Genomic DNA, 26802 nt, shown 5'->3' with positions numbered 1-26802 from the left:
ATTTATTCTAGTGGAACACCCACTCTAAGTACAGATCCAAAAATGGAAACTTGTGAAATCTTATTAGTTCAAGAACTAAATGTTTCATGTTTTAGTTTTAGATAAATCACATAATACGTACGTATATTGTTATTTTTTCATTAGAGCGGATCCGTTAGTAACGTTCCTGTAAATACAGATCGATTGTGCGAATGTGCACTATACCCTGTTCAAGTTAGCTTGATATTTTTGACAGACGGGCTAGTGATGAGAAACAGAAAATATAACATATATAACAGTCGATGGAACGATGGAATGCGTAATTCAAATTAGAATTCAATTTTTTTAATTTATTTTTCTAAAAGGAGTTATACCAGCTAAAGAGACCCCAACCACTAGCCAAAGAGACCCTAATCAAAAGGACCCAATACAAGACACAATGATCTTTAATAAGGATTTTTGTAATCGATATTTGTAGCAGTTCATCATCATCATCATATCAGCCGTAATACGTTCACTGCTGAACATAGGCCTCTCCCAATGACTTCCACCTTGACCGGTGAGTAGCGGCCTGCATTCAGCGATACCCCCGGACTTAACCAAATCGTCCGTCCATCTCGCGGGGCTTTGAGGCCCACCTGTTGGGAAACGTGATTGAGGTTTTGGACCATTTTGCTGAGGTCTTCCAACGATTCTGCCATGATTACGATATCGTCAGCAAACCGAAGGTGAGTGATATATTCGTCACTGATATTGATTCCAAGCTCTTCCCATTCCAGGAGTTTGAAGGCACCTTTCATCGCATTGGTGAAGAGCTTCGGAGATATTACATCTCCTTGTCTTACGCCCCGCAGTAATGGAATTGCCTCCGTGGTCTGATCCTGTACTCGAACTGACATGGTGATGATACTAGACAGCATAGATGATTAAGCTATAAAGTATGTTAAAAAGAAATTATAAGGCTATATAGATATACAACCTTATAATTACGTTTTAATGATACAACTAGATAGCTATATCATTAAATTATTACAATAAGGAAAATATTAATTCCAATGTTCCAGTTTGAAGTTTGAGTTAGCCAGTATAACTACAAGCACGAGGGACATAACATCTCAATTCCCAAGGTTGGTTACTGAGATGATAATTAAAAAAAAAAGTGTTAAAATATACAGATAGATTAATTAGATCATGTGTCTATGGGAACATTATTATATATTTGATTAGATTTATTAAATTTAAGTCTGTTGAATTGTATCTATGTATATTAACAGTAGATACGCCAGAGAGCTGTGTGTGAGTAGGATTTGGTATAACAGTTTCCAATATATATATACAATTATTATGAGAATAAAGAATATACAAAATATGACTGTGATAATAATAAACAGTTAGGTATAGCTCTTATGGTATGCTTTGAATAGCCTTCATTTTCTATCACCGAGATAGCACTCCGTAAAGTCCATTGATCACTCTGTGTAATCTCTGTTGAGTTTTTGTGGTTTAGTTACTAAATACTGATTTTCTAACATAGCCTTCTGGCGTACTGTCAATTATTATTGATACTGATACTCATGTCGCATCTAATCGAAGATTTAGACGGACAATTTCACTAATATGATATATTCCTAACAAAGCTATTCTTGCTTCTTACAAAGTGAACCTATTTTCGCTTAGCTTTGTTTTTTATTAAATGCATCTAGTAAATATTAACTATTAGAAAATGACTTATATATTGGTAAATATAAGAAAACTTAATATAGAAGTGACTTTTATCTTAGTTCATACAGATGAAATATATCTGTACATTTTAATAAGTGTACTGATTATGATAGAGAAGGACACGACATAGATTCTGAAAGTCGAATAATAATCTTCTATTTGCAACAAAATCTTACAAAGTAACATCATAGTTGTAAACACCTGGAAACAAGTTATTATCAAAAATTATTAATTGACCTTATCATATTGAATATTATTACGTTCAGTCAATGATACACGACATAATTTATATCTACTTGTCCGCTTGCCGTCTACAATCATTATAAATCACATACTAGCTGTGCGTAGTTGTGTACGTAATGCTCGTTATTTGGTAATCACAGCCCGGTTTGCTTCGCTAACCTTCAACAATTTACTATCAGAGTTGATATTACGATCATTTTCATGGATTTAATTGATATATTACTTCAAGCCGGTTTGTTTACTGCCGCTGTAGTTGTTTACTTGATATTCATACGAAAGTCTTCAAATAGGAGAGGATTTTATCGAGAACCGGGTGAGTAGAATTATTTTATAATATCTTTGTAAATGCTAGTTTCGTAATAGAGATTGTTATACAAAGTTATTTAAACATAATATCAAATTAGACTTATCGCGCTGTTATGATTTTAATCTTCTTAATTTTTATCGATAGAATTAATATTTTTTGAACATTGAAATCTGGTATCTGGTTGATGTAATGTGTAGTAACACATTAGTTATAAGCTACCTTTGCAATAAAAATATGTTTCTGTTTTAAGCTTTGTCATATATTTAATAAAAAATATGAATAACAAATTGTGTATATAAATGAACATATTAATTTATACGTTTTAAATATAATAAAATATATTTTGTAAACAATCCAGTAATAAATACAAAAAGAAAAATCTAATTCTATCTTAAACCCAAAAAACGAAAGAAATATAATTTTAATAAAATTAAAAAAGGCACATTAGATAAACGGAAAAAAGAGCACTACAATCATACAAAACCAACAAGTAACTACATAAACTGTAAACTGTACAATGGTGTGATTTCAAAACGGGAGACCACTCAGCCCTAGAGTTTTGACCTCGACGCTGATTTTCATCAAAATCGTCCCTGCAGTTTTGAAGGAGATAAATGACATACACGTACATAAGAATAATAATAGATCTACTACGTTTATAATAGATTAGGCATAATATATCGTACTTAAGTAAATTAGAATGGATTTTCCTAACAAAGAGCTCAATAAAAAAATGTTCGTGTGTTAAAAAATATATGACTTAAAAACGTTAATTAATAAATTAGCGTTATTAATAAAAATTTCCATTGTTGATTATGACTTCTAAACTGTTTCTGTAATCATGTATATATTAATTTTGTAGGATGGAATTACCCTTTGAAATTAATCCTGGCGCGATACGCCGTCAAACGTTGGAAGTCGCAATTACCAAAGAATAATTTGTATGAGACCCCTCGGCCTAATCAGACCGAGGGTTGTGATGAGATTTCATTACGGGCTTCTGCACCGGATGGTTCAGCGGTACTGTTGGGTATACGTAAACTGTGTGGAAGAAAACCTATTGCAGAGGTCACCGTTCATATTAAGTTAGCAGATGGGAGTTGTTATAAGCTGTTAGGTAAGTGTTTTTCCGCGCAGGACATATAAATTTAATTGATGGGCTTATTGTTGGATAATTTTATATACATTTTCAGTAGCGAAAAAGAAATATGTTATATTCCTTTTCGGAACTTATTATTATTAGAACTTATTATTACTTATATGCAATTGAAACCTGTAAAATGGCGATTCAAAAATGCTTGCTACTGTAATTAAGTATAGCAAATACTTTCAAAGAGTTAATTTTTCGACTTAAGTTTAGTAGTAATAAATTAGAGTTAGTTAGTATATTTGTCGTTGAATTTTTTAACACTCAAATTTTAATACTTTACAATTGTCCTAGTAACACGTATTCTACTTAAGTATTTTTGTCTATCTATCATTGTTTCGTGACTCCGATTGAGTTACAGGTATGAGTACACGAATAATGTGATTCATATCATTTATGAACTTAAGATTTTTATTTTTTAATGCAAGCTGTTATTAAATTAATTTTTAACAAGCCTATCTAAACGTATGATTTAAAATATTTATAGTCTTTTATTATTTATTTAATAGTCATATCGTTTATACCATTCTGCTCAGTTTCCTTATCAAGTATGTAGGTATCTGATTAAGTATGATGTATTTTAATTATTAACTTATATAAAAAAAGGAAGTATTAGTCAATAGTCTTGGCACTTCTTATAATTTCTGGCACAGAACATCCACAAACAGCAGTCAGCGAATGGGTGCCTATGGATAAGGGATGGAGCGCGGGTGGACTAAAAATACAAGTGACGAAACATCTGGATCACTTAAGAATTATTTACAATGGCATACTAAGAAGAACCGAGGATAACAAAACGCAGCATGTGAAATTTAATCTTTTGTAAGTGTGATTAATGATTAACTTTATATAATCAATACTGACGAGCCAGGACTGAAGAATGGCAATGATTTTTTATAATATTTGCAACACGATATCATTAGTGGGTATTGTTGTTATTTCTTAATAACAACTTTAAACATACTTTATCTTTTTTAGATGGGCGTCCGCAACGAGTGTGGTACAACATCCGAAAGATTGGAGCGAACAGCTTGCGGCGGAAACTCTGAGTCTAGAACGCTGGCGAGACGGAAACTGGTCAAAATTGTTGTAGGTGTAATTAACATGTTTGTTTAACAAAAGAAGAGAGATAGTTGCTTAGAAAAGAGTATGTTTGCGTAAACTTGTCATTTTTTTTGTTCGTTGAAAGAGTAGAGTAAATAAAGGAAGCACTTTTGTATGCGTACACATTAGTGTTGTTCTTGTACTAGACTTGTTGTTCAGTGAAAGGAAGCTGTCGCCGAAATCAGTCTCGAACCTGCTATACTTAATATAGTTTTTATCTTAATAATTACTATTTCAAAAATCCTTAGCGTTGTACAAATAAGTTATTTTTTCCATAGAAACAGTTGTGGTAAGGGTTCTGGTAGCTGGATGCAGTGGGGTGCATTGCAAGGTCGTTTTCAATCATTCAATGCTGATGGAGTAATCGAAAGAAATGAATATCTTCGTTTAAGAGGAGTCAGAGAGAGAAGTTGGGCACTTAGTTATAAAGAAATAAGACGTACTATCACTGTGACAGTGGCAGCCCGAGACGGAACAGCCGTTCAAATACGAGGAGTATCTTATCATAATAATTTTACACAGTAAGTATACGAGATATATCTTTGGCCAGTTATTCCTTTAATGAGAATAATAATCATGAGATTTATGTTTAAAGAAAGTAATATATATATTTTTAAATTGTTTATATTTCACCCAATAATTATATCTTTACAGATGCATTTCAGGAAGCGTGAGATTACCAAATTTTATGGTGAAAAGTGTAACTTCATCGGATTTAATTATGTCAGATTTTTGTGAGAATGCGAATGGAATACCTAATACGTACACAATTAACGTAAGCAGTAAGTCACATTTTCACAAATATGAAACTCTTGTTATTGTATCATAAGTCATAGGTACTGATTGTCGTATTTACTTTTCCAGCTACAAATGATCGCAACTTAAAAGTAATCCTTCGGATTAATAAAGACGAGGGGCGCTTTATCTCAGGTCCGGATCAGCACGAGATAGTATATCGTACAGTCAATGTCAGTATCAACGGCGAACACGGCACTGGTATTCTAGAGTTGGGATATGAAACATTAGGTAGTATGGTATAAATAATTCTTAACGTAGGCGTTATAATAGTAGATTTAGTAGCCTATTGAATAAAATGATAAGTGATGAGATAGCGAATAATCTTACTGCAATTAAAGATAGCAGTCTTCTTATTGCCATTGCATAAACTGGTACAATCATAATAAATTGATGCAACTAGTGTCTTTTTTTTATTTATGGCATTGGTTGGTGGACGAGCATATGGGCCACCTGATGGTAAGTGGTTACCACCATAGACTAAGGCGCTGTAAGAAATATTAACCATTCCTTATATCACCTATGCGCCACCAACCTTGGGAACTAAGATGTTATGTGCCTTGTGCCTGTGATTACACTGACTCACTCACCCTTCTAACCGGAACACAACAATACAGTGTACTGTTATTTGGCGGTAGAAGATCTGATGAGTGGGTGGTACCTACCAAGACGGGCTTGCACAAAGCCCTTCCTCCAAGAAAGTCTTTTAAAAAAGAAGAAAAAAGAAAGAAAGAAGTCTTTAGCTACATCAAATAGTAAAATTGAGTAAATATAAACTTATAATGTGAGCTGGATTATACATTATGGGCTTGGGTGCTAACGAAAAATATCATGCAAAAATATTGTTGTCATTCATTGGCTTTTAAAAATGTAAACAAATTATTTTAGCTCCTAATCCGGTGAACCATCTCAAGCCATTGCCTGTTTTGAAGTGTCTGACCGAGAAGGAGGCGGGCGAAGCTGGTCACTGTGCCTCGTTCGAAGAGAGCGCCGCGTTTTGTACCAACTATGTGGGGGGCAAGGGTGCCTCACTCGCACTCTTAGCTTCAGTACAAACAGAAGAGGTAATAATACCATCCTGGCTAAGTCTGTGAGGTTAACTACTTTTTTATATTTATTTTATATTTATTTATATTTATTGGTAAATGCAAGCGGTTTACAATTATTGTAGCATTCGAATTATTTTTCTTAAATAGTTGTCTAAGCCTAATAACAGCACTACTTGCTATCCTTCAATGAAACATCGTAATTTGGTTGAATTGGTAATCGTAATCAAACATATTTTAGAGCGGTAGACACTCAGAATACCTACCTTATACTTAATCACCTTCGATTCTCAATAATTACTAATAATATTGAATCGAAACTAATAGCATCTGGAAAATAATTCGAACATCATATTTAGTGACATGAAGACATAACTTTTTAAGAGTGAAGCAACCATTTGTTATTTACAGTAAATTTAATATCACTTCCCTAGCTGCCACAACCAGTATTCGCGTCGATATTTCGAGTTTTGTTTAGTTCTGTGGGTAAGCTAAAGCCAAAGCTAAATTGGTTTCAAAATAGGTTTAGTAGAAGTTCGGCCTCATAAGGTTCTGGTCTTATTTCTAAGCGGGAATTCCCTTGTACCAGCTTCTCCCATTTGACCGCATTTAACGTAGAGTGGCTTGAAATGTCGACCATCTGATCGCTGACTTCCAGAATTGGACATTGCACTAGAATTCCAAATTCCATCTACACATTCGCGATGTCCGGATATCCAAAATAGAGCGCCATGTCATCCATTCATCCATCAGACCGTTGCCACCTATTACATAAAAAAAAAACTTGCAGGGATACCGCGTACCTCCAGGGTTTTGTATTACGACTAAAGCTTTCAACAAACATTTAGAAGCCAATCCTGATCTCAAAAAAGCGATTAGTGAAATTGAAGCTGATAATGACAACTATGAGGAAACTAAGTTTAAGGAAAAATGTGAGAAGTAAGTATCAATCTTTATTAGTTTGATATTTTTCTCATTAGAAAGTAATAATTTTATTTGGTAGATAATATTTTTGGCAAAAATATACTGAGGTTTGTTAATTCGATGCTAGAAAATTTTATTTTTATTCTTTATCGATTCATCTTTTGGTTTTTAATAACAAACACATCAGAAAGACATCTGCAGTCCTGCATGTTTCGAAATAAATTGCTTACTAGCTAGATAAATATGGAAATTGCCAAACGGTCACTGAACCACGTGACTAATTAATGTTCGTGGAATATTGATTGCCTAAATAATTTATTTTTAATTCCATACGTCTTCGTTGTAATGATTGATGATAATGGTTTTTTTTTTGTATTTTAGGGCGTATAATCTATTTATTTCTACGGCAATAGTTGAAGATGTAAAGGATAGTATATTGATCTATCTTAGTGAATTGAAAAAGAAAGCTACTGCCCAAAATCTCGGAGACAAACTAAGATTCGCAGTAAGATCGTCGGGTAATATTATCGTTCTATGTTATTTAATATCAGAAAGAAATATTTTTTTCGGAAAAAAAAATCTTATATGAAATTGCAATAATAAAAATATAATCTAAAAACATTTGCTATACTTGTTTTTTCACTATTAATGTGTAGCAAGATGAATACTGTAATTTTGATAAACCTAATGAGATTTTCTTTTGATTCATATTGATACAAACCTTTATTCAATTAAGCCTTTTAATATAATTTAACGAAATTTTGCAGCGGTCGGTGAAGACAGCGAAGCGCTATCCGCTGCTGGACAGAATGATACGATTCTTGGTTGTGTGAGCGATGACGACGTGCTGCGTGGAGTGCAACGGTGCTGGGCGTCCATGTTCGCATTCACAAGTGCATACTATCGCCGGTAAAATTAATCTGTTACTGTTTAAATTCCGTAACGATAGGAAACTTAAGAAAACGTCATTGAATTACCAACAATTACTAGCTATTACGATACGGATGCAATAAAAGTAACGTATTTAAGTCAAATTATGCTGTTAGTTAAGAAAAAGGGTGGAGAAACCTTAAAACGGTTATTTTAATCGAGTGTTTCTAATTCAAATTTGTATATATTTAAGGATTGTCAATAATTCTTATAGTATTATTTCAATATCATATCGTCATTGTCATTTATTGTGCAATAGACAAAACGGTCAAGTGTGTGAATGTGCGGGTGGCGTGGTGGTGCAAGTGCTGGTGGCACCACGTACGGCCGGCGTCATGTTCACAGCGCATCCGCAGCAGGGCGACCCCACCAGGCTGCTGCTCACCGCCAATTACGGCCTGGGAGAGGCGAGTATTTCACTGCATTCATCGCGACCGATTTATTTCATACTAGCGACCCCGGCTTCGTACGGGTGCAATGTTGATACTAAATATACTACAGAATGTCTTTATATACAACGTTTACAGCTTTTTTGCCATTAGACAATGCAAACCGCTGTTTAAATCTGTAAATATCTTCGAAAATATTCATTTAAATTACTTGCTTTAAAAGGCACTATTGATCTATATGAAATGCACACTATATTTAAGGTACTTAATTGGATAGATTGTATTGCTTAAAATCGCTTCGTAAATAAGCTATTATTTCTCGTAAAAAGTAAACGTTAAAATGATTATTGTGAGTTATCCTTAAAAGATAGACATATACCATCGCAGATTTTTTCATTACTTTGTAGACTTTTTTAAGTTATACAAAACTGTAGTAGATTATTTTGATCTATCTCGTTTGCAATGTAAGGGCAAAAAAATGTGTTTATTTGCGACATCACATTAGGAACCTATTAAATTACCAGTGTGTCTCACTATATTATGCATGTATAATACATATAAACCTCCTTCTTGAATTATTAATTCTGTTAAAAAAAATAACATCAAAATCAGTTGCGTAGTTTTAAAGATCTAAGCATACATAGAGGCAGACAGTGGGAAGCGACTGTGTTTTATAATATCTTCACTAAAAAGATAATAAGCAAATTTAAGCAAACTACAATTTATTTTTAGAGTGTGGTGTCGGGATCCGTGGAACCAGACACGGTTATTGTGAGGCGCGAGTTAGACGGGACACTCTCAATAGCACAGCTCAATCTTGGGTCGAAAACCCACAAAGTTACTACGAGCGAAAATGGCGTTACTACGACAAACGTATCTGAGCACGAAAAAAATATGCCTTGCTTGTCCGAGTCTGAGATATTCAGATTGGCTCGGTTGGGCATATCCCAAGAGAAACTGTGGGGCGTTGCAAGAGATATAGAATGGGCGATATACAATGTAAGCATACTTTATAAAATAATTTACGATGTTCGGCTATTATATATTGGAATAATGATAGTCTTCAAAATGCCTACTTCAAAATTTAACACATTTTTTATGTATCCGTTACATGGTAGTCGGTCGAATGTAGATACACTAAGTAGCCAGACGGATTACTTATTCTCTATCTATAATATATTTTAGATAATTTCTTTACTGCTGCCAACTATGGTTTATCAGTCTTATAATAAATATATCTCATCTGTCCTTCATAGTGGAACAGAGAAAAATGAAGTTTTACCGTTTGAAAGTAAAACTATTGCTTGGAAGCAAAGCACGCATGTTTGACTGGGTAGTTTTTCTACCTGCAAACAGCAGGACGTTAGCGATCGTTTTTATTTCATAGAAATAAAATAATTGTTGGTGTAAGTGATCACTTATCACGAGGTGGCCGTTTGCTTGTCTCTCTTTCTATTCTAATATACTTTTCATTTGCGTTACATTTTATACTAGCTACATGTATCGGCTTCACACGGGTACAATAACGGGAGACCAAACAACTTTCAGATTAAAGAACAAACATAAAAAGAAAAATTCTTCTTTTTCTCGACTGCAAAAATTTCAATTCTCGGCTATGCTCTACTATAATATACATATAAACGTTCCTTTTGAATATTTAATATTGAATTCTATTTATTAAAATGCTATTACATTATTTATGAAAGCCGCAGGAAAATCCGTTGCGTAGTTTAAAATATCTATACGAATAGGTGACGAGAAGCGCATTAGTTTTAAAATATGTACAGATGACTTGTTTTGTTTTTCAGGATGATATATTTTTGCTTCAAGCGCGACCGATCACTTCTCTAGAGCGATGGACAGAAGAGGAACTCTTACATGAACTTGACTTTCCTATTATGGCCGATGATGAACTAGTCACGTTCGCTAACACTGGCGAGGTACCTTAACACACGAAGCATTTTTCACAACCACATATTAAATTGATGGCAAAAATTTAGAAATGATACCGAATTTACTTTATTAATAGTTCATAACTGTAACCGCTGTAAAACGCAGAGTGTAATTTATAATGTATATTAATTATTATATTAAACAACATTCAGGTCCTACCGAAGCCACTCACAGCATTAAGTTATGACGTTGTATTTTCACCACTCGAAAAAGGCGTGAGCTCTTTGATACGAACGAACGGTGACGGCTATGATAAGAATATTATTGTTACACATGGCAGGTGTGCTTTGGCGTCATATAATGTAAGTTTTAATGAAATGTTAACAGAGTAATTATAAAGAAATATGAGAACTAAAAAGAAAATTATGAGGTTAAGATTTTTACTTCTCATAAGAACTTTACAACTCTCTTAAAATGAGATTAAAAAAAAAACGTAATTGAATAAAATTAAAATAGTATAATATTTATATATTTTTTTAAAATAATTAATAGCTAGTTAAATACAAAATATTGAATAAATTATTAATATATATTTCATGTGCTATGTTCACATGAGTGAAATCCGATTTGAAGACGCTCGTCAAGCCATTCTTATATAAACATACAACCGTTTCGCGCGGTACCATAGCCTAATTGTTTAAAAGATAATTGATAATAATTATCTTAAACACTTATTTATATTTTATAAATGCACGGGTCATAGGCAGTGTACCGCCGAGTACCAAAGAAGATGGATGTGAATATTCGCATGTTAGAAATGGCAATACACGGCCACAAGGTGGCGGACGAAGAGATTTTCAACACAGCCTTGCAAAGAAGGCGACCTCAACTCACGGATAAACTTTTCGTTATATTTGATATGTTGAAGGTAATTAATTAATTATCATTGTTTTATATTTAAGTAAACTCCATAATTAACCCTATGCTAAGAGGTTATATAATAAATTTTAAATTAATTGATTTAATCAAAGGTTTGAATTTTAACCATATTAATATTGTTCAAAGATATATATTTAATTTTGAGTAAAATATTCCATATTTTTTAGACTTTAACAACTTCAAAATGGGTCATGGATGAGACGATCAAGAGCGTTAACGTTATGAACCTCAATGTGGATACAGATGACCCTATTGTATTATTAGATACCATTATTGGAGTAGAGGGCGACATGTACCAGTACATGAAAAACCACGGCTCCACGAGCTGTGCGAGTACATTCAGTCAATTCATTGCTATGACAGTTTTGTTAGAAGGAAAATCAGGTAACCATACCTAATTTATTGGTAACTTTAGTTTTTAATTTATTCAATATAGGTAAAAATACTGGAAAATAGGTCACAACGGTCCATAATTATTGGTATTGTAAGAAAATATTAACGCCACTAACCTTGGGAGTTGAAATGTCATGGCTCTTGTGTCAGACCCTTCAAGTCCGAACACAATAATGCTAAGTATCGTTGTTTGGGGTTAGAAAGTTTGATAAGTTGCTAGTACCTACCCAGATGGCCTTGTTCAATGTCCCACCACCCAGTGATTGAATATTTATATGAAATGAATAATATATTCATTATTATTACTTAATTTGATTTACGTTGCTTATTAAAGAATTTTCAAACTAAGTGCAGTATCACTTGCTGTAGAGTGGAGTTTGAAGACTATGGTTCCTATTAGTATTACGTTTAAGTAAAAATACTAAACATCAACATTTGATCCACTAGATTTTACACCCGAAGAATGCAATGAAATTAGTACGTTGCTTAGTTCAGGAGATGTTCTGTCGGCTGAAGTACCAAATGAACTCGATAAATTAGTTCGAAAACTGGACAAACTTGGAAGGTTACAAGAATTCAGAGAACAAAATCCTCAAAATGCTTTAACTTGGTTAAAAAACAATGTTCCAAGGGTTTACAATGATGTCTGTAACTTTTTGGATCAACACGGCCACAGAGCTATCATGGAAGTAGGTATTCTTTTCGTTTTCGTATATTGTTTAACTCTTAGTTTTGTTTTAGATCTCCAAAGTTTCAAGGATAAAATATTTTATATTATTCTTGAATACTTCGTTTTATCCGAGTTTGTACTAAGCATGTTTTCTTTGAATTATTTCAGTTTGATCTATCAACAAAACCATGGTCATTGGTACCAGAAGATTTAATGAAAGTGCTCATGCAAATGCGTCCATCAAAGGGAGACGTACAACAGAAGATTAGTGATGACATTATAGCTTCTCTAAAGACTCCAAAAAAATCAAGCACGAGGTTAATATCTTTGTAAAATAAAATAAAATACATTAACGATCAATAAATCCGCAATATAAAGATGTATTCTGATGAAATATATATTACTTAAGCTAAGTAGATATGAAAACAGCTCAATAGGTATAAATTAGAGCATGTAAAATTGCTTACAGCTGAAATTGTCTGCATAATTGTAAACTATTCAAACGAATAGATTTGAAATTGATCGTTGGTATTCGGGTAGGTATTCGAATTATACACTATTCGCATATAAAATATGAAAACATACGAAACATGTATAAAATATACAAATGCACAATTACGCAAAACAATAGAAGTAATCTGTCTTTTACACGAAATCAGGGTAACAAATATATCTATTGAATTTTCACAATCGTGATACGTGCACATTTTCACAATGTTATCTTATATGCCGGAACAGTTACTAGTTTCTAAGAAATGGTTTAACCTCGACGACGGTGAATCGGCAGATCCGTGCTGCGCTGGGTGGTGCCGCTATGCCATCGCGCAGTGCGGCACCGCGAGGCCACCAAGGCGCACTTGATCCTCGCCGTCCACAAGCTGCGGTTGGCGACGCGGCGGCTCGCGCGTCTGCTAGAGCGTCGCTGGCTACTGCCACGCGCAGACCTCATCTACTACTTCAGGGTGCACGAACTCCGAGAATATGTGGCAACGAGGGATCCTGTCTTACTGAGAAAGTAAGCTCATTGAAATTTAAGGAGATATATTTTTATAAAATTCCGTACGCGTAGCCAAACTCGTTCTGTTGCTCCCATTTGGCCTCTGAAACTTCGAAACAATTGAAATGTTCCCTAATTTGGTTTAAAATATTACAGACGCTAGAAAGATATAAATAATTCTCAGCAAAGGATTAACAAGATTAACGTTTCCTTTATGTTTGATTAACAAGATTAACGTTACCTAATATGAAACAAACTCAACTTGTCTGTTTCGTATATTCCCTATATTTAAAGGAAATAACGAAGCCTTTAAAACTATTTTAAATTTGCAGTATCGTTACTGCGTTATTATAATATACAGAAACTGAAATCTACGTAATACAACATAATCTTTAATAAACTTTCTTTTGTTTTTAATAGAGCAATTCAACGACATCAGTTCTATCCGTCGTGGTGCAAACTGAAATTTTCCGAAATTCACAAGGGCTGGCCAAAACCTCTTACCTTTGAAGGTCCAAAAATTACTACTGGCGAAGTGAAATTGAAAGCTACTTCCGTATGCGGAGGGGATGTTATTGCGAGAGCTTGCGTCATAAGAGATCTTTCAGAGGTAATACAAAAAAATTAATCACATTTCCCCACCTGTTTCATAACAATTAAACAAAAATACAAGGAAATTGGTAAATCGTTTTGTCTAACAACCTAAGCTGAAGCTCACTTGAAAACTATTTTGTCCCATATTATACAATTAACTGATTACATATTGTGTTGTTTTAAAGTGAATAAAGTACCAAATAATATTTATTATACATCAACAGATAAGCACACTGCAACAGGGCGACGTATTAATAACACATTCTACGGATATAGGATGGTCACCCTACTTCCCCTTGTTATCGGGAATCATTACGGAGCTTGGAGGACTCATTTCACACGGTATTTTAAATCTAATAAAAATATTAAAAACGTGATTATAATATGTTACTCTTCAAACTTTTGAGAGTAGGTAATTAATAAACAAGGAATCCCATATCAAAAATAGTTTTAAAACCTGTCGCCTGTTCTTCGTTACAAAATATAAGTGATAAAACAATTATTTCAGTAATATTCTCTATTAAGAAATTTTCTCAGTATAATTTTATCAAATTGCTTATTTTCCCCTTTTAATACATAATCAATTGTGATATTAATAGGAGCAGTCATAGCCCGCGAGTATGGTTTGCCTTGTATTGTGGGCGCCACGAACGCCACGGAGCTTTTCAAAACCGGGGATAAGATTCGACTATCTGGTTTCGAGGGAGTTGTAGAAAAGGTCAGTGTTTTGGATGAAGCCGAAAGCAACACGAAGAAAGTGTGATATTTTAAAAATTAGACACCTCAAATAGGTTTCTATACTTATGTTACTCTACGGAATACATTGACATTTATGTGAATCACTAGTGTTTATTTAATAAAAAAAAAAATATAGAAAAAATCATAAAATGTTTATTAATTTAAAAACCTAAAAGTTCATAAACATTATCAAAATGATACAACAAAATTAATAGACAAATTTACGAAACGTACACAACACATATATTCCAAATTTGGGATGAAAGTGAAAAAGACCTTGAAATAAAATTTTCCATTTTCTCGAACGACAAAATTGTGTCGATGCTTCCACAGATAAAATTCTGAGAATTTTATCGTACATCCAAATATCAGTAAGCAAACCTAAACTGCAAAGATCTGCTAAAACTTCACTAGGACGACGAGTGCACATCATCCGAAAGGACGAGTAGCTCGTAGCAGTCAAAGGCGAAAGGTCGATCAAATATAACGACGTGACAGCGGTAGCAGGGTGCATGCACGGCGCCCACGAGGTGCGAGCCGCGGTACAGCACGCGGCCCACGTGCACGCCGGGCGCCGCGCGCACCGCCCGCACCTGCCCCGCGCCGCACACGCCGCCCGCGCCCGCGCGACACGCCAGCCACGACACCTCCGCATTACACATCACCTGAACGAGTGCGATCACATCGTCATAAACATAACAGAATTTCTTTTGGATAAAATACTATGAACTATAGATCTATTCATTCACGAAGGCGTTTTTATGTTTTTGTTTCCTTTATTCTTAGTCATCTCATAATAATTGCCCTGTACGTTAATGCGCCCCTTCATGAGTGAATAGGTCTATAAGGGTGGTAGAGAGTAGAGTATAGATGGGTGATATCAGATATTAAACATACGCTTTTTTATCGTGCCCCATATTAAATATATTTGATAACTTTGTAACTTTTATTCGTGACAGGTAAAGATTTTTCATACTACATGGCCAAAACCTCTTAACTTCGAAGGTCCAATATTAAATGTCATTAAAGAAAGAGATATTGGAAAAAAAATCAAATACTTGATATTTTGTATATTGGTGTACTCCGCCGTCACTGTACACAATGCAACAATGTTTCGATGGCAGTAGAGCAGCAGGCACTACGTTACATCTAGAATGTTATTCTTATTTTAGTAGGAAGACAAAAACAAATAGGTAAATAGGCTATCTGCATATAAACAGGGTCAAGAAGGGTGTCTGTTTTTAAGTTTATTAAACTACTAGTTTTAAAGTTTGAGAACTGGTAAAAATACATGTTTATTTGGTAAACTATTAAAAAACGACTAGCCCAAAACTAAACTATTTTTTTTTTATTATCTGTCTCCGGTAAGCCTAGCTAAGGCTATGTTTCTTATTTAACGTAGCACTCGATGTTGTCTTGACATGAATCCAAAACCAGTCTTCATCAGGGCTGATGATGTATACTGACGACATAGCGCTAGTTGACGAAAGCCAGCTGAAGCGTGGCAAAGACACTTCGTGAAGCTGGATATAAAAGCCCAAGGAGTAAGGCCTGGATGATACTAAAGACCGTGTAAAGTGAAGGAGGCAAAATAGGAAGACAGACCATCGCAAAAGCCGGGCTGAATAAATGTCATACAGAAGAAGAATACTTTGAGTGACAGCAATTTATGAAATCTTATGTAAAAATAGAGCACCAGTCTTCAAACAATATAATAATAAAAATCAGAATGTTTTGTAGACTTTTTGTTTTCACTTTTTTGGCGTGTTAACTCGCGACTTTGAAATTGTCCATGAGGTGTTTAGAAATGCTCCAAAACTCTATTCACTCGAAAAGGAAAATTTAATGCCGTGTATTGTAAAACTACCAGTTAGAAAAACACAAAATTTAGACCTGTGTGTGGTCCTAGCTACCCACGTGACCTCTCCGTCGTAGACGCCGGCTGCCACGGCACCTCCGGGTACCGCGCCACATGCACTTACCACCCACACCGGTTCTGTGCTACTCCATCCTGGGAGCCAGTCTGCACAAATATCACACGAAATGGGAGTACAAAATATAATTAGAATGATAAAGCTGTTGAGTTTTTTTATACGGCTCAGGTATAGATATATGCGATCTTAAAAAAGTCTAATATCTTAATCTTTTAAATTGTCTATTGTCTAGGATTTTTTTTCGAAAATATAATATCATAAAAATAGAATTACGTATCAAAAATATCTCTGACTTGAGAAATTAGATAAAAAAGAGAATTGTTTGCAAACGACATCAAAATTGCAATTCAATTATGAATATGCCAAAAGCCAAAAATATGTGTATATACTCTTATTTAGAGCAGTACTCTAAAGTTAACGGTTTTCGCTGAACGAAGTCAGGAGGTAATTTCCGCTTTAACGTAAAATAGTTGAATGTCTCAACCCAAAAAGCGAGACCCTTAATTGCATGAGGTAGAAGTAATCATGAGGAAACTAAATTTTGGACAAAATGCGTGTTGGAAATAAACTTTGTAGCACTCTTACGACAGTGCAATAAAAAAAAAAACTTAAGTCATAGGATATTTTCTTTAGTTTAACTTTTTAAATATTTATTTTCATCCTCACCAGTCTAAAACAAATGTCAAAAACCCTTTTCGGTTTAAATTTTTTTCAATATAGAGATGGCCGTGATTTTCCAGTCCCCTTTTCGAACATCAAATGATTACAATACTGGATTATAATATAAGACTATAAATAGTAACGAGCAAAATTACCTGCAATTAATCTCTTGTACTTTTGTTCCCAGCATAGTTTTAAATGCAAATTGTATACTTTCCAGTCTTCTGAATATTCTTTAACTTTCTTTTTAAAAAGTCTCCATCTCCTTTATAAAAATTTAATATATGGAAATATTCATTTAAAATAAAATACCATTCGACGATTGCACATACAATAAAAAATCGTAAAGTACAGCTAAGGCTTACGTAAAAGCACTACTTACATATTATGTTCAGATTCATTACAGCTGGTTGGTTGAAACGAATCCGTTTCTCTTATCTATAATAAATTAAAAACAAAATAATAAAATTATAAATATTTTACTCTCCAAATGATTGATATAATTTTATAATACTCTATATTATAATACTCTAATAATTAAAATACTCACTACAACAGTCAACCAGTGCGTCCATCGGCGGAACATATCAATAATATCTAACATTTCATCCTGACATTCCATATAAGCTGCAGTTTTAACTGTGCCTCTAGTCGGAGATATGATCTAAAATTAAATAACATTGAATACATAAGATTTCTCTAGATATGAGCATTTCAATTATTTACAATATTAAGAGACATTTTTATCCCTATATCTTTGAGCAAGCCGGAGTGTTAATTGTCGACTAAAATTGTTATACTGTCTCCATTGTAAGGCTTCAATAGTGATTTGTCTTTGAAATGTCGTCCAAGATTCTTCTGTAATAAATAATTTTAGGTTAATTTATCTTTCATTATTGGAACTAAAAGTACTTGAAAATATAAATGAAATATACACCTGACATTACGCCAGTATGACTTGATGTCAGCGCTCGATCTATATTCTCTTGAATCCAGTTTCGCCACGCCTGAACATTCCACATTAAACTTACCATCATGGAATGCCAATCGGCCATTTGATCTGTCGTTACTATTGGAGCACCTGATATTAAATTATCGCTGTACTAAGAATTATTGTACAAAAGAACGTATAAGAAATAAGTTTATTATTACGAGCATTATATCCACGTTTAACTGATGCCATTCGTCTAGATATATGAATAGAGGTAGCTTGTTTAATTACAGGTGAGGTCGGCTCTTGTTGTCTTTTGACTGGAGTATAAAGTTGTGCCATCATAGTAGTCGGCGAAAGCCAAAAAGGCCGCTCTGTACTCCTGCCTTGGGAATCAGTACTTTGGCTTTGAGGAGTATAAAAAGATACTGGAGACGACGCTTCAGTTTCTCGTCCTTTTCTTTCTAAATCAGGTGAATCTTCGTAATTACTTATCGGTTGTGTATCTTCTTTACTTGAACTTTTAAAAACAACTGGTTTTATTGAAGAAAATGATGGAACTGAGTCAACTGGGTTAGAAAAAAGCCCTGGTACCCTTCCTCTATTTGAATTATTATCTCGTCGATGACATTCATTGGCATGAAATAGATAAGAAACCGTAGTTTTGTCACATTCAATAGTCCGTTTTTTGGCTGGACATGGTTGAATGTTTGGCCTTTCACTTTTGTTTGACCTAAGTTTATTTAGTTTTGAAGGACATTGTATCAAAGATATTTCGTGCCCATGGTATGGTTTAGATGTTCCAGGTTTTACAAAGACTCTCTCTTCTGGTTCCGTGAGATCGATGAGGGCTTGCGCAGAAGTATGACGCGCACAAGTGCAACATGGTCGAGAAACACGACGTAATATTTCATCACACCATAGTTCACATTGCACAAATACATTTTTCATACATTTGCATATTTGTATTACCTCTAAAAATAAAAATAAAATAGTGTTATAAGTAGAATACAAAAAAAGAATGTTATTAATAATAATAAAAAAATCTAAATATTACGTGATTGCAATAAATGTACTGCCAAATACGAGGTAGCGTCTTCAATTACATCTGAAAATGAAAATAATGAAAAATAATTGACAAAGAACAAAAACCTATAGAACAATATAAAAGTTTCACATACCATCCATCAATGGTAAATATTTATCAGGCGTGCACGAGCTCATTAAATGTCGAAGTTTCAGTTGTATTTTCCTTGACACTACGGGATCTGCATTTTGGACGCTTATCTGATCAGCGTTTTTGGGGCGTAATCTATTATTAAATATTGTTATTTCTTTAATAACCAAATTTTAATATTAATATTCAAGGTGTACTAATCTTTACTTACAAATCAGCACCATTAGAATAAGTTTTACGAATAGATCCATGACGTAATATAACACTATCTCCCGCACGGTCCATTTGCTCTATTAATATTTTTAAAGCTTCAGTTTTGATACCTTAAGGGAATACATAAAAATTTTAATATGCAAATAATATAAGATCTATTTATTATACAATTTCTGGTACTCTATGTTAAAAATAATCATCAAATAATAAAAATGTATTGCACCTTGAAGCATAATATAAGATACGAGCAGTTTCGTCGAATCCGATATAACACCTATAAAACGGAATTAAATTAGATCAAAATAAAAATAATAAATTATATATTTATCTTAAAAAGTTAAAAATAATGAATACCATCCATTGTAGATTTGCTGTAACTGTCTGAGGAAACATTAGCCACGAGTGACTTCAGCTTTCCTTCTATAGTTGATTGTAATGAATGATTCGGTAACGATATACAATCTTGGAAGGATGTTAGCTGTCGTAGACTGTACAGTTAAAAAAAAATAATTAAAAAAAAAACTAAATTTAATATTTAAATCTTCAATCAGAATATATTGATTTATCTATATCACTTACTATGCCGCGGCATCCTTATAGGATTTAGGTATACCTCCTTCGACAAGAAGATTGTCTCCAGTTGATTCCATTTCATTTAATAAAGCGACATAAGCCTCGATATATTCATCTGCAACAACATGTTGTTAAACAAATCTGTTAGTTGTTGAACTCTGTTGAGTTAACAAATTAACAGCGACATTTTCAAGACCTTACCAGGTTTCCTTACGTTTGCTGACAAGAAGTCCGCCGCAACCGTAATGTGATCTAATAAAAAAGAATTAGATACTTTTTCAACACGTACATAACTTTCTATACATATATTATAATATATACAAATCATCATTCTCCTGCCCTTATCCCAATTTTACTTGGGGTCGGCGCAGCATGTCTTCTTCTTCCATACTTCTCTGTCTTTCACACAATCCATCCATCGTTTCTTGGGTCGTCCCCTACCTCTATATCCATCAACATTCATTCTCAAAACCTTTCTCACAACATGGTCTTCATTCCTCCGCATAACTTTCCCATACCAAGACTGTATAAATCTTGACCGTGGGGAATGGTGGCTAGAATGCTAGCAGAATTTTCTAGTTGATTTCATTTTTTACTCTAAATTATTTGTATTGTATCGTGAAACTATACGATATATAATAATCATTTTATTTTTGGTTTTTAATTCAAACCTTTCCAAGCTGCCGTTAATTTCCGCGCCATTGACCGACATCTTGTTATGTCTTCCAACTTCTTTGCCAAATGATAGGAAACCTGTGAGCATGACTCGTTCACTTCCAAGGAAGTCGCCTTCTTTAACCTTTTTAAACAGTGTTAAAATTTGAACACATTAGACATTAGATATTTATTATATGTACGAGTATGTACTTTGGGTTCTTCTTGTCCTATCTCTCCATTTCGTGCTCGATGGAAATGGTATCCGCCATGTGTACATCCACAATTACGCATATATAATTATAATGAAAAATGTTTGATCTTCTACAAAAAAAATATCATTCCGTAATTATAAATAACTGATACCTTTGAGCTGCAAAAAAAGAAGTTTCAGCGACTCCATCGACCTCTATGAGTATTTCGTTGCCTCTTTTTTGCATTTCCGAAATAAGCGCTATTTTCACAAGGGCTTTGTAATCTACATGATCAATTAAAAATTAGGTTAAAAGTCTGCTGGCAAAATATTATTACTAATTACAAATATTGTATGACAAAACCGTTGATAACGGCGATCGTAGTATAGAAAAACAATCTGTTGAATCTAAGGATATATATTTGTATTTGTAAATTTGGCACTCACTCTGAGATACGAAGTACTCCGATAGGATTCTTGAAGATTCAATTATGACATCTAGAATAATTATTGAAAAAGTAATATGGTTTCCTTTATACAATGCATGTAAATCATAATATTATACTATAATTCATAGATGATTTTACCTTGCATTGCATCAAACATATCTACAGGCGTAGCGTTTGCAACTAGATTGCTAAGTTTGCGTTCAAACTTTTTATGAAGACGTGCCGTGTCTGCAGATTCTTTAACGCATTTGTCCACTTTCATAGGTGATTTCATTGATAGCCTTAAATAAATTGGAAATTTGTTTGTGTCAATTGTATCTTATCTCACTGTATAAATGAATCTAGTAATATCGCTATTTATAAACGACATGTAACAGTTACACATTTCTCTCTTTTTCCCATCGTTGATTTGACATTCGAAAACAAACATAGAATGAATGAATGAACAAGAAACAAACTCTCCAAACAAGATATATTTATAGGTAAAGAATATCGTAAAAAAATTCAATGAAAAAATATAACCATTGTGAGGCCTGTCCATGGGTCAGTTCAGTTTGAGGTTGCTTATAGAGTATTTCTCCTCCACGCGAACGCAACTTGCTGTGGAGTATGTGCAAAGCCTGTTCGCGTTCTGGGTCGACGTCTGCATATTTAAAGACAATATAGGAACATATCAAACTAGTAGTAAAATTGTCTAACTAAATTTCATTCATGGATTAGTTGAAATATTAGTATCTAAAATATTCGACAGTACGCCGGAAGGCTATGCCGAGGACTGTGGTAAAGATTGATCTAGTGTAAATAGTAACTAAACAAGACTTAAAACTCAAAAGTGATATATATAATAAGAACAATGTATGTTGCTATATATTTGCCTGATACAGCACGAAGTCTTTCCTCTTCTAATGCTTCTCGTTTTCTCCTTGTTCTCCTTATTCTTTCATCGTCATCTATATTCAAAGGTTCTGTACTCGTATAAGCAGTAGGAGAACTAGTTGATACTGGTACGTCATCAGTAATATTAGCTCTGTACGAAAATCAAAATTTCCATTTTTAAAAATAACACACAAAACATAATCATAAGAAAAACAGTTAGTCAGCAAAATATTGCTTAAGTACTAAACCATCTCAATAAGCGATGCTCACTTGCTATCAATCTCGTCTGTTTCGCCCAATGCTGCAAGTGCTTTTGCGTTTAGTCCACCTACAAAAAATAATATTTTAGCATAAATGATAATTTTCTTCGTCAGTAGATATATACATATAAAAGTCATATATATATATATATATATGACTTTTATATGTATATATAACTAATTATAAAGGCATAAAACTAATTTGAAAGTCAGAACTTGAATTTTTGCCAAAAAATGTGATTGCAGGTTTTTTTGTTTTTTTTTTTATGAGTGTAAACAAAATGTAATAAACTTACATTCTTTCGTTGCCACCCCAGCTATATAATTAGTAGCAATGTCGGAAACATCTAAAATCAAAAACGTCGAAATAACATTTTTTATAGTATAGTTAGGAGGAAGGGAAAATGGGTCATCTGATGGTGAGTGGTCACCGCCAACCATAAATCTTGGCGCTGTAAGAAATATTAATCATTCCTTACATCACCAATGCGTCATCAACCTTGGGAGCTAAGTTAATGTTATCCTTGTGCCTTTAGTTACACTCATTGGCCCTTCAAACCGGAACTCAATAAAACTGGTTGTTGGGCTTACAAACCCCTACTACTAAGTAGATTGTATCTTTCGTAGATTCAATATTCAATGTAATTTAAGATATATCTTTAAGGTAATAATTGTATGAAATAACAGAATAAATATAGCAATATATTTAGTTATAACGTGATATAAACTAAAAAATTAACAAAAAAAATAAAAACATGTGATACCCGCAATGTAAGGTTTGGCCGTTTCTGATAGTTTGTCAGTAGGAAGTTGTTTAATCTTTTTGTCCACTTTTTCAACTAAAACTGGTGACGGATTTTGATCACCAAAATGAGGTGCACTTGATAACCTAAAATTATTTTATATTTAAGCTTTTCATAGGAGTATTTATTAGTTTTTATAGTAGAAACAAGAAATAAAAGAACATTACATGTCTGCAGATTCACCGTAGGTCTTTGAAAATTTTCCAACTTTTAAAAAACTTTTATCGTTTCCTTTCTTCATTTCATCGTGTATAACTTGCATTGCCTCCCCTATATTATAAATTATCATGTTGATATAACATTATAAAATATTTTGTAATACACTTCAAATAAATAAGCCAATCAAATAAGAGCTTATCTGCAAACCTCTTCCTTTAATTATGTTACTTAAATGGGTTGCGCCTTCATTTACTGGTTCTGAAATTTTGATAATGTAAATAAAGTTTAACGATAAAGATTTACGATACGTTTAACATATGTTGTCCGATTTATTGATTGAACAAAAACCTTTAAGTAAGTTTTTCAACTTATTATCTGGTATCACTGAGTTCATTTTTTCAAGTAACTGTTTTTTAGAATTTTCGTCTTGCGATTTATCAATTCCCACAGGAGCGTTCATTATCCTAAGGATGAAAATGTTATATTTAAATATGTTAAAGATCTTAAAAAGAATCACAGACCGTAACTTACTCGTCTCCTCCTTCTTTATATGTTACTTTATAAATACCCTCCTGTCCTATTATTTCATCTCCTTTTCTTGCCATAAGATCAGCTAAAACACGCCTTTTTTCAGCTTCACCTATTAACATATTTTGTATTGACAGTTTTGTTTTGGTTCATTCTATATGTGAATATATATCAAAGGTATTATTTTTTTGTTTGAGTTTAGTGATAAAGTTACTTTTTAATTCAATTCACAAATACATATAAGAGATAATTAAAAAGACGGTGTAAGAAAAAAAAACCTATACTCAGTACACGATATATAAAGCTTAAGCGTCCTATGCAAGCGACACAAATTTAAAGTGTGTGTGAAGAGAATAAAGAAAAATGTCGTGTAAGACTGTAATGCTTCTAATTTCTTCACGATAACGCTTTCTATCCATTGGAAGTGGCTTTGATATCCATGACCGCCATCCATGAAAATGTGGTGTATATTCAGAATTAATGATTTTAGACGAATCTTTTAAGGGTTCCAAAAAAGGGTTTTTGTTTATTGCAGAAAGATAAAGAAATTTAGAAATGTGTTGCTCCAAATATATTGAATAAGATGGATATTATAGAACCACAATATATTTTTATTGATGATCCTCTCCAACAAAAAACACGTAACCAATCTACGAAATGTACTTCGAACGTTTTATGGAGGATAGCCCAAAAAAATCATATGTATAATTTATTTGTTTTAATGAATAAAATGTGAATAATATATATATATGTATATATGAACGTGTATTTGTAAAAACAAGTGTAGTGTGAAGACTACAAAATAAAAGCTCTTACTCTCTGGAAATGGAGCAGCCAAAAACTTTGCGCTTTCATCGATAATAGCTGTAACAATTTAAACAAATATAAATATTATACCAACTACATATAGGTTCACCTTAATGCATGTATATATAAATATATACATGCATACATGTATACATACATATACATCCATGCAGATATATATATATATATAATAAAGGGCTAAAATGATTAAAGTTAACGGCTTCAGCTAACATAGTGTGATTAATATGTTGATACCGTACTAGTGAGACATCGTTTAGTGGCAGTTCAGCAACAATATATCTGTATCTTCAAAGAATCACAAATAACAACAAAACACTGAGCAGTTCCTAGGTAGGTATTGTTGCGGTCAGCACAGAGCTGGACCGTTAGTTTAATGGGCCCTAACACTACTTAGGGTCTCACCTAAGACATATCTGAACGTAGACCTGAATTAAATTAATTGAATGGGCTTGATTGATAAACAGTAAACTTTGTAGGAAAAAATTCAAAACTCCTGATCTGTACATCGTACGACGAATCGAAATTGGAGCTTTGGGGATAAGTTGTAAGTAATACTGCGTTTTACTTTTAAGTTTACCTGGCATCTCTTTCATGTGTTCAGGGGCTGGTTTATTTTCCGTTAGATTAGTTAACTTTCCTCTTACAGATTCGTAGATACCTTTATCAACTTTTTCATTTGTCAAAGAAGATGCATTTTCTATCCTAAAATATATGTAGGTCCGAATAGTAATGATCTTATTTGCAATTTCTTGTTATGTATCTTTTTAGCAATAGCTTAAAATTGTATACATATATTCTTAACACCACTTATATGATATTTATTATCGTAGCTAAACATTTAGTATTCGCGTACAAAAGTACAATAATTTAATTTATTTTTTGCTATTGAAAATCATGCTGAATACCTTCGCGCGCCATCGTTGTAACTCTGTTGATATCCCTGAATTTGGGCCAAAGGAGCATCACCTTGCTCTTTCATTAAATTCACCAAATGTTGTAATGCTTCGCCTACAAATAATACCCACTAATTAATAAATCATTAGACTAAATCATATTCTATTTTCAAGTAATGGTAATTACCTTTATCTGTTCCAATTTTTGCCAAATGTTTTGCAGCTTCATCCATGGTATCTAAAAGGATATGAAAATATTAGGTCATAATTTCTAATATCTGAGATTCTATTAGTATTTGGATTTATTTATCAAAGAATTATCAGTAGCACTCCTAGTAAAATAGTTGCCCATGTTACAGTTCTGTGTGTCGGACAACTCGTAGAGATTTTTAGATTGGGTGGTGTGAAATATATCATTGTAATGCATAAATATTTATGCACACACTTACGGACTTTAATTCAAAAGTGTTTATATAATCGGTGCAGTTGCCGCCGCCGTGGGTATATCTGCCAGGAGGACATTATTAATGCTTATCCTATTTTTATTGTAGTAAGGCATACACATGTACTACCTCAAAACACTGGAGCACTTCACAAAGTTATTGTATGAATATATGATAAACACTTTAGTTTCTACGCTCCGATTTCTTTCGGCCAGTGTAGTCTACCAATACTTAAGAATACGATTATCCATAACGTTGAAACAGATTCCATTTTTATTACCATTTAAATTACTAGTTATCGTGGGAGCTAATCTAGTTGGGATTCCTCTATCCATCTCTGATGAAATTTCTTCTTTTAAATTTTCACATTTTGGATCATATTCCAGCGGTCCTGCGTACTTTAACCTGAGTTTAAATT

At 33.3% G+C, this 26802-nt stretch overlaps 3 protein-coding genes and 1 long non-coding RNA gene across 4 annotated transcripts; 1 reads left to right on the top strand and 3 right to left on the bottom strand.

Moving 5' to 3' along the window:
• The first annotated feature begins 2087 nt into the window (after positions 1-2087).
• Positions 2088-14914, top strand: LOC125064582 (putative phosphoenolpyruvate synthase). Its single transcript, XM_047671702.1, has 23 exons — positions 2088-2257; positions 3114-3368; positions 4052-4220; positions 4377-4487; positions 4781-5023; positions 5157-5284; positions 5367-5528; positions 6186-6361; positions 7134-7282; positions 7649-7785; positions 8035-8176; positions 8457-8604; positions 9319-9585; positions 10395-10526; positions 10692-10841; positions 11243-11407; positions 11586-11802; positions 12259-12500; positions 12650-12798; positions 13269-13496; positions 13899-14088; positions 14297-14414; positions 14672-14914. Exons 1-23 carry the CDS (start codon positions 2146-2148, stop codon positions 14833-14835), a joined length of 3954 nt encoding a protein of 1317 aa, XP_047527658.1. The 5' UTR covers positions 2088-2145; the 3' UTR covers positions 14836-14914.
• Positions 14915-15220: 306 nt separating this feature from the next.
• Positions 15221-20317, bottom strand: LOC125077674. Its single transcript, XM_047689677.1, has 13 exons — positions 20305-20317; positions 19724-19835; positions 19517-19647; positions 19393-19443; positions 18557-19309; positions 18342-18485; positions 18144-18262; positions 17955-18068; positions 17787-17842; positions 17560-17669; positions 16704-16833; positions 15869-15959; positions 15221-15475 (listed from the first exon to the last, which is right to left on the bottom strand). The coding sequence occupies exons 1-13, from the start codon at positions 20315-20317 to the stop codon at positions 15221-15223; spliced, it is 2079 nt and encodes a 692-aa protein (XP_047545633.1).
• Positions 20318-20359: 42 nt separating this feature from the next.
• LOC125067369 lies at positions 20360-21032 on the bottom strand. Its single transcript, XR_007119724.1, has 3 exons — positions 20970-21032; positions 20500-20550; positions 20360-20413 (listed from the first exon to the last, which is right to left on the bottom strand). It is a non-coding gene; the product is annotated as an uncharacterized LOC125067369 (long non-coding RNA).
• Positions 21033-21454: 422 nt separating this feature from the next.
• LOC125077657 lies at positions 21455-26719 on the bottom strand. The gene is made up of 17 exons (XM_047689651.1): positions 26665-26719; positions 26129-26179; positions 25954-26056; positions 25626-25750; positions 25037-25084; positions 24224-24332; positions 24041-24156; positions 23900-23950; positions 23701-23803; positions 23495-23619; positions 23027-23077; positions 22741-22798; positions 22470-22621; positions 22117-22237; positions 21733-21875; positions 21593-21643; positions 21455-21462 (listed from the first exon to the last, which is right to left on the bottom strand). The coding sequence occupies exons 1-17, from the start codon at positions 26717-26719 to the stop codon at positions 21455-21457; spliced, it is 1470 nt and encodes a 489-aa protein (XP_047545607.1).
• Positions 26720-26802: the final 83 nt, after the last annotated feature.

Source organism: Vanessa atalanta, chromosome 1, assembly GCF_905147765.1.
Source record: "Vanessa atalanta chromosome 1, ilVanAtal1.2, whole genome shotgun sequence".
In the NCBI taxonomy this organism is placed as follows: domain Eukaryota; kingdom Metazoa; phylum Arthropoda; class Insecta; order Lepidoptera; family Nymphalidae; genus Vanessa; species Vanessa atalanta.
Note: the sequence above shows the minus strand (reverse complement) of the source record. Positions and strands in the feature narration are given on the sequence as shown.

What these genes read in the sequence shown, in the direction of transcription:
- LOC125064582 (XM_047671702.1), top strand. Translation starts at nt 2,146, where the DNA reads ATGGATTTAATTGATATATTACTTCAAGCCGGTTTGTTTACTGCCGCT. An exon ending in TTTAAGGAAAAATGTGAGAA is followed by an intron (nt 7,283 to 7,648) that starts GTAAGTATCAAT and finishes TTTGTATTTTAG; the next exon opens with GGCGTATAATCTATTTATTT. An exon ending in CCAATTACGGCCTGGGAGAG is followed by an intron (nt 8,605 to 9,318) that starts GCGAGTATTTCA and finishes ATTTATTTTTAG; the next exon opens with AGTGTGGTGTCGGGATCCGT.
- LOC125077674 (XM_047689677.1), bottom strand. An exon ending in AATGAATCTGAACATAATAT is followed by an intron (nt 17,670 to 17,786) that starts GTAAGTAGTGCT and finishes ATTTTTATAAAG; the next exon opens with GAGATGGAGACTTTTTAAAA. An exon ending in ACCAATATACAAAATATCAA is followed by an intron (nt 15,476 to 15,868) that starts GTATTTGATTTT and finishes GCACTCGTTCAG; the next exon opens with GTGATGTGTAATGCGGAGGT.
- LOC125077657 (XM_047689651.1), bottom strand. Translation starts at nt 26,719, where the DNA reads ATGGATAGAGGAATCCCAACTAGATTAGCTCCCACGATAACTAGTAAT. An exon ending in AAAAATTGGAACAGATAAAG is followed by an intron (nt 26,057 to 26,128) that starts GTAATTACCATT and finishes TATTATTTGTAG; the next exon opens with GCGAAGCATTACAACATTTG. An exon ending in ACAGACGAGATTGATAGCAA is followed by an intron (nt 22,622 to 22,740) that starts GTGAGCATCGCT and finishes ATTTTCGTACAG; the next exon opens with AGCTAATATTACTGATGACG.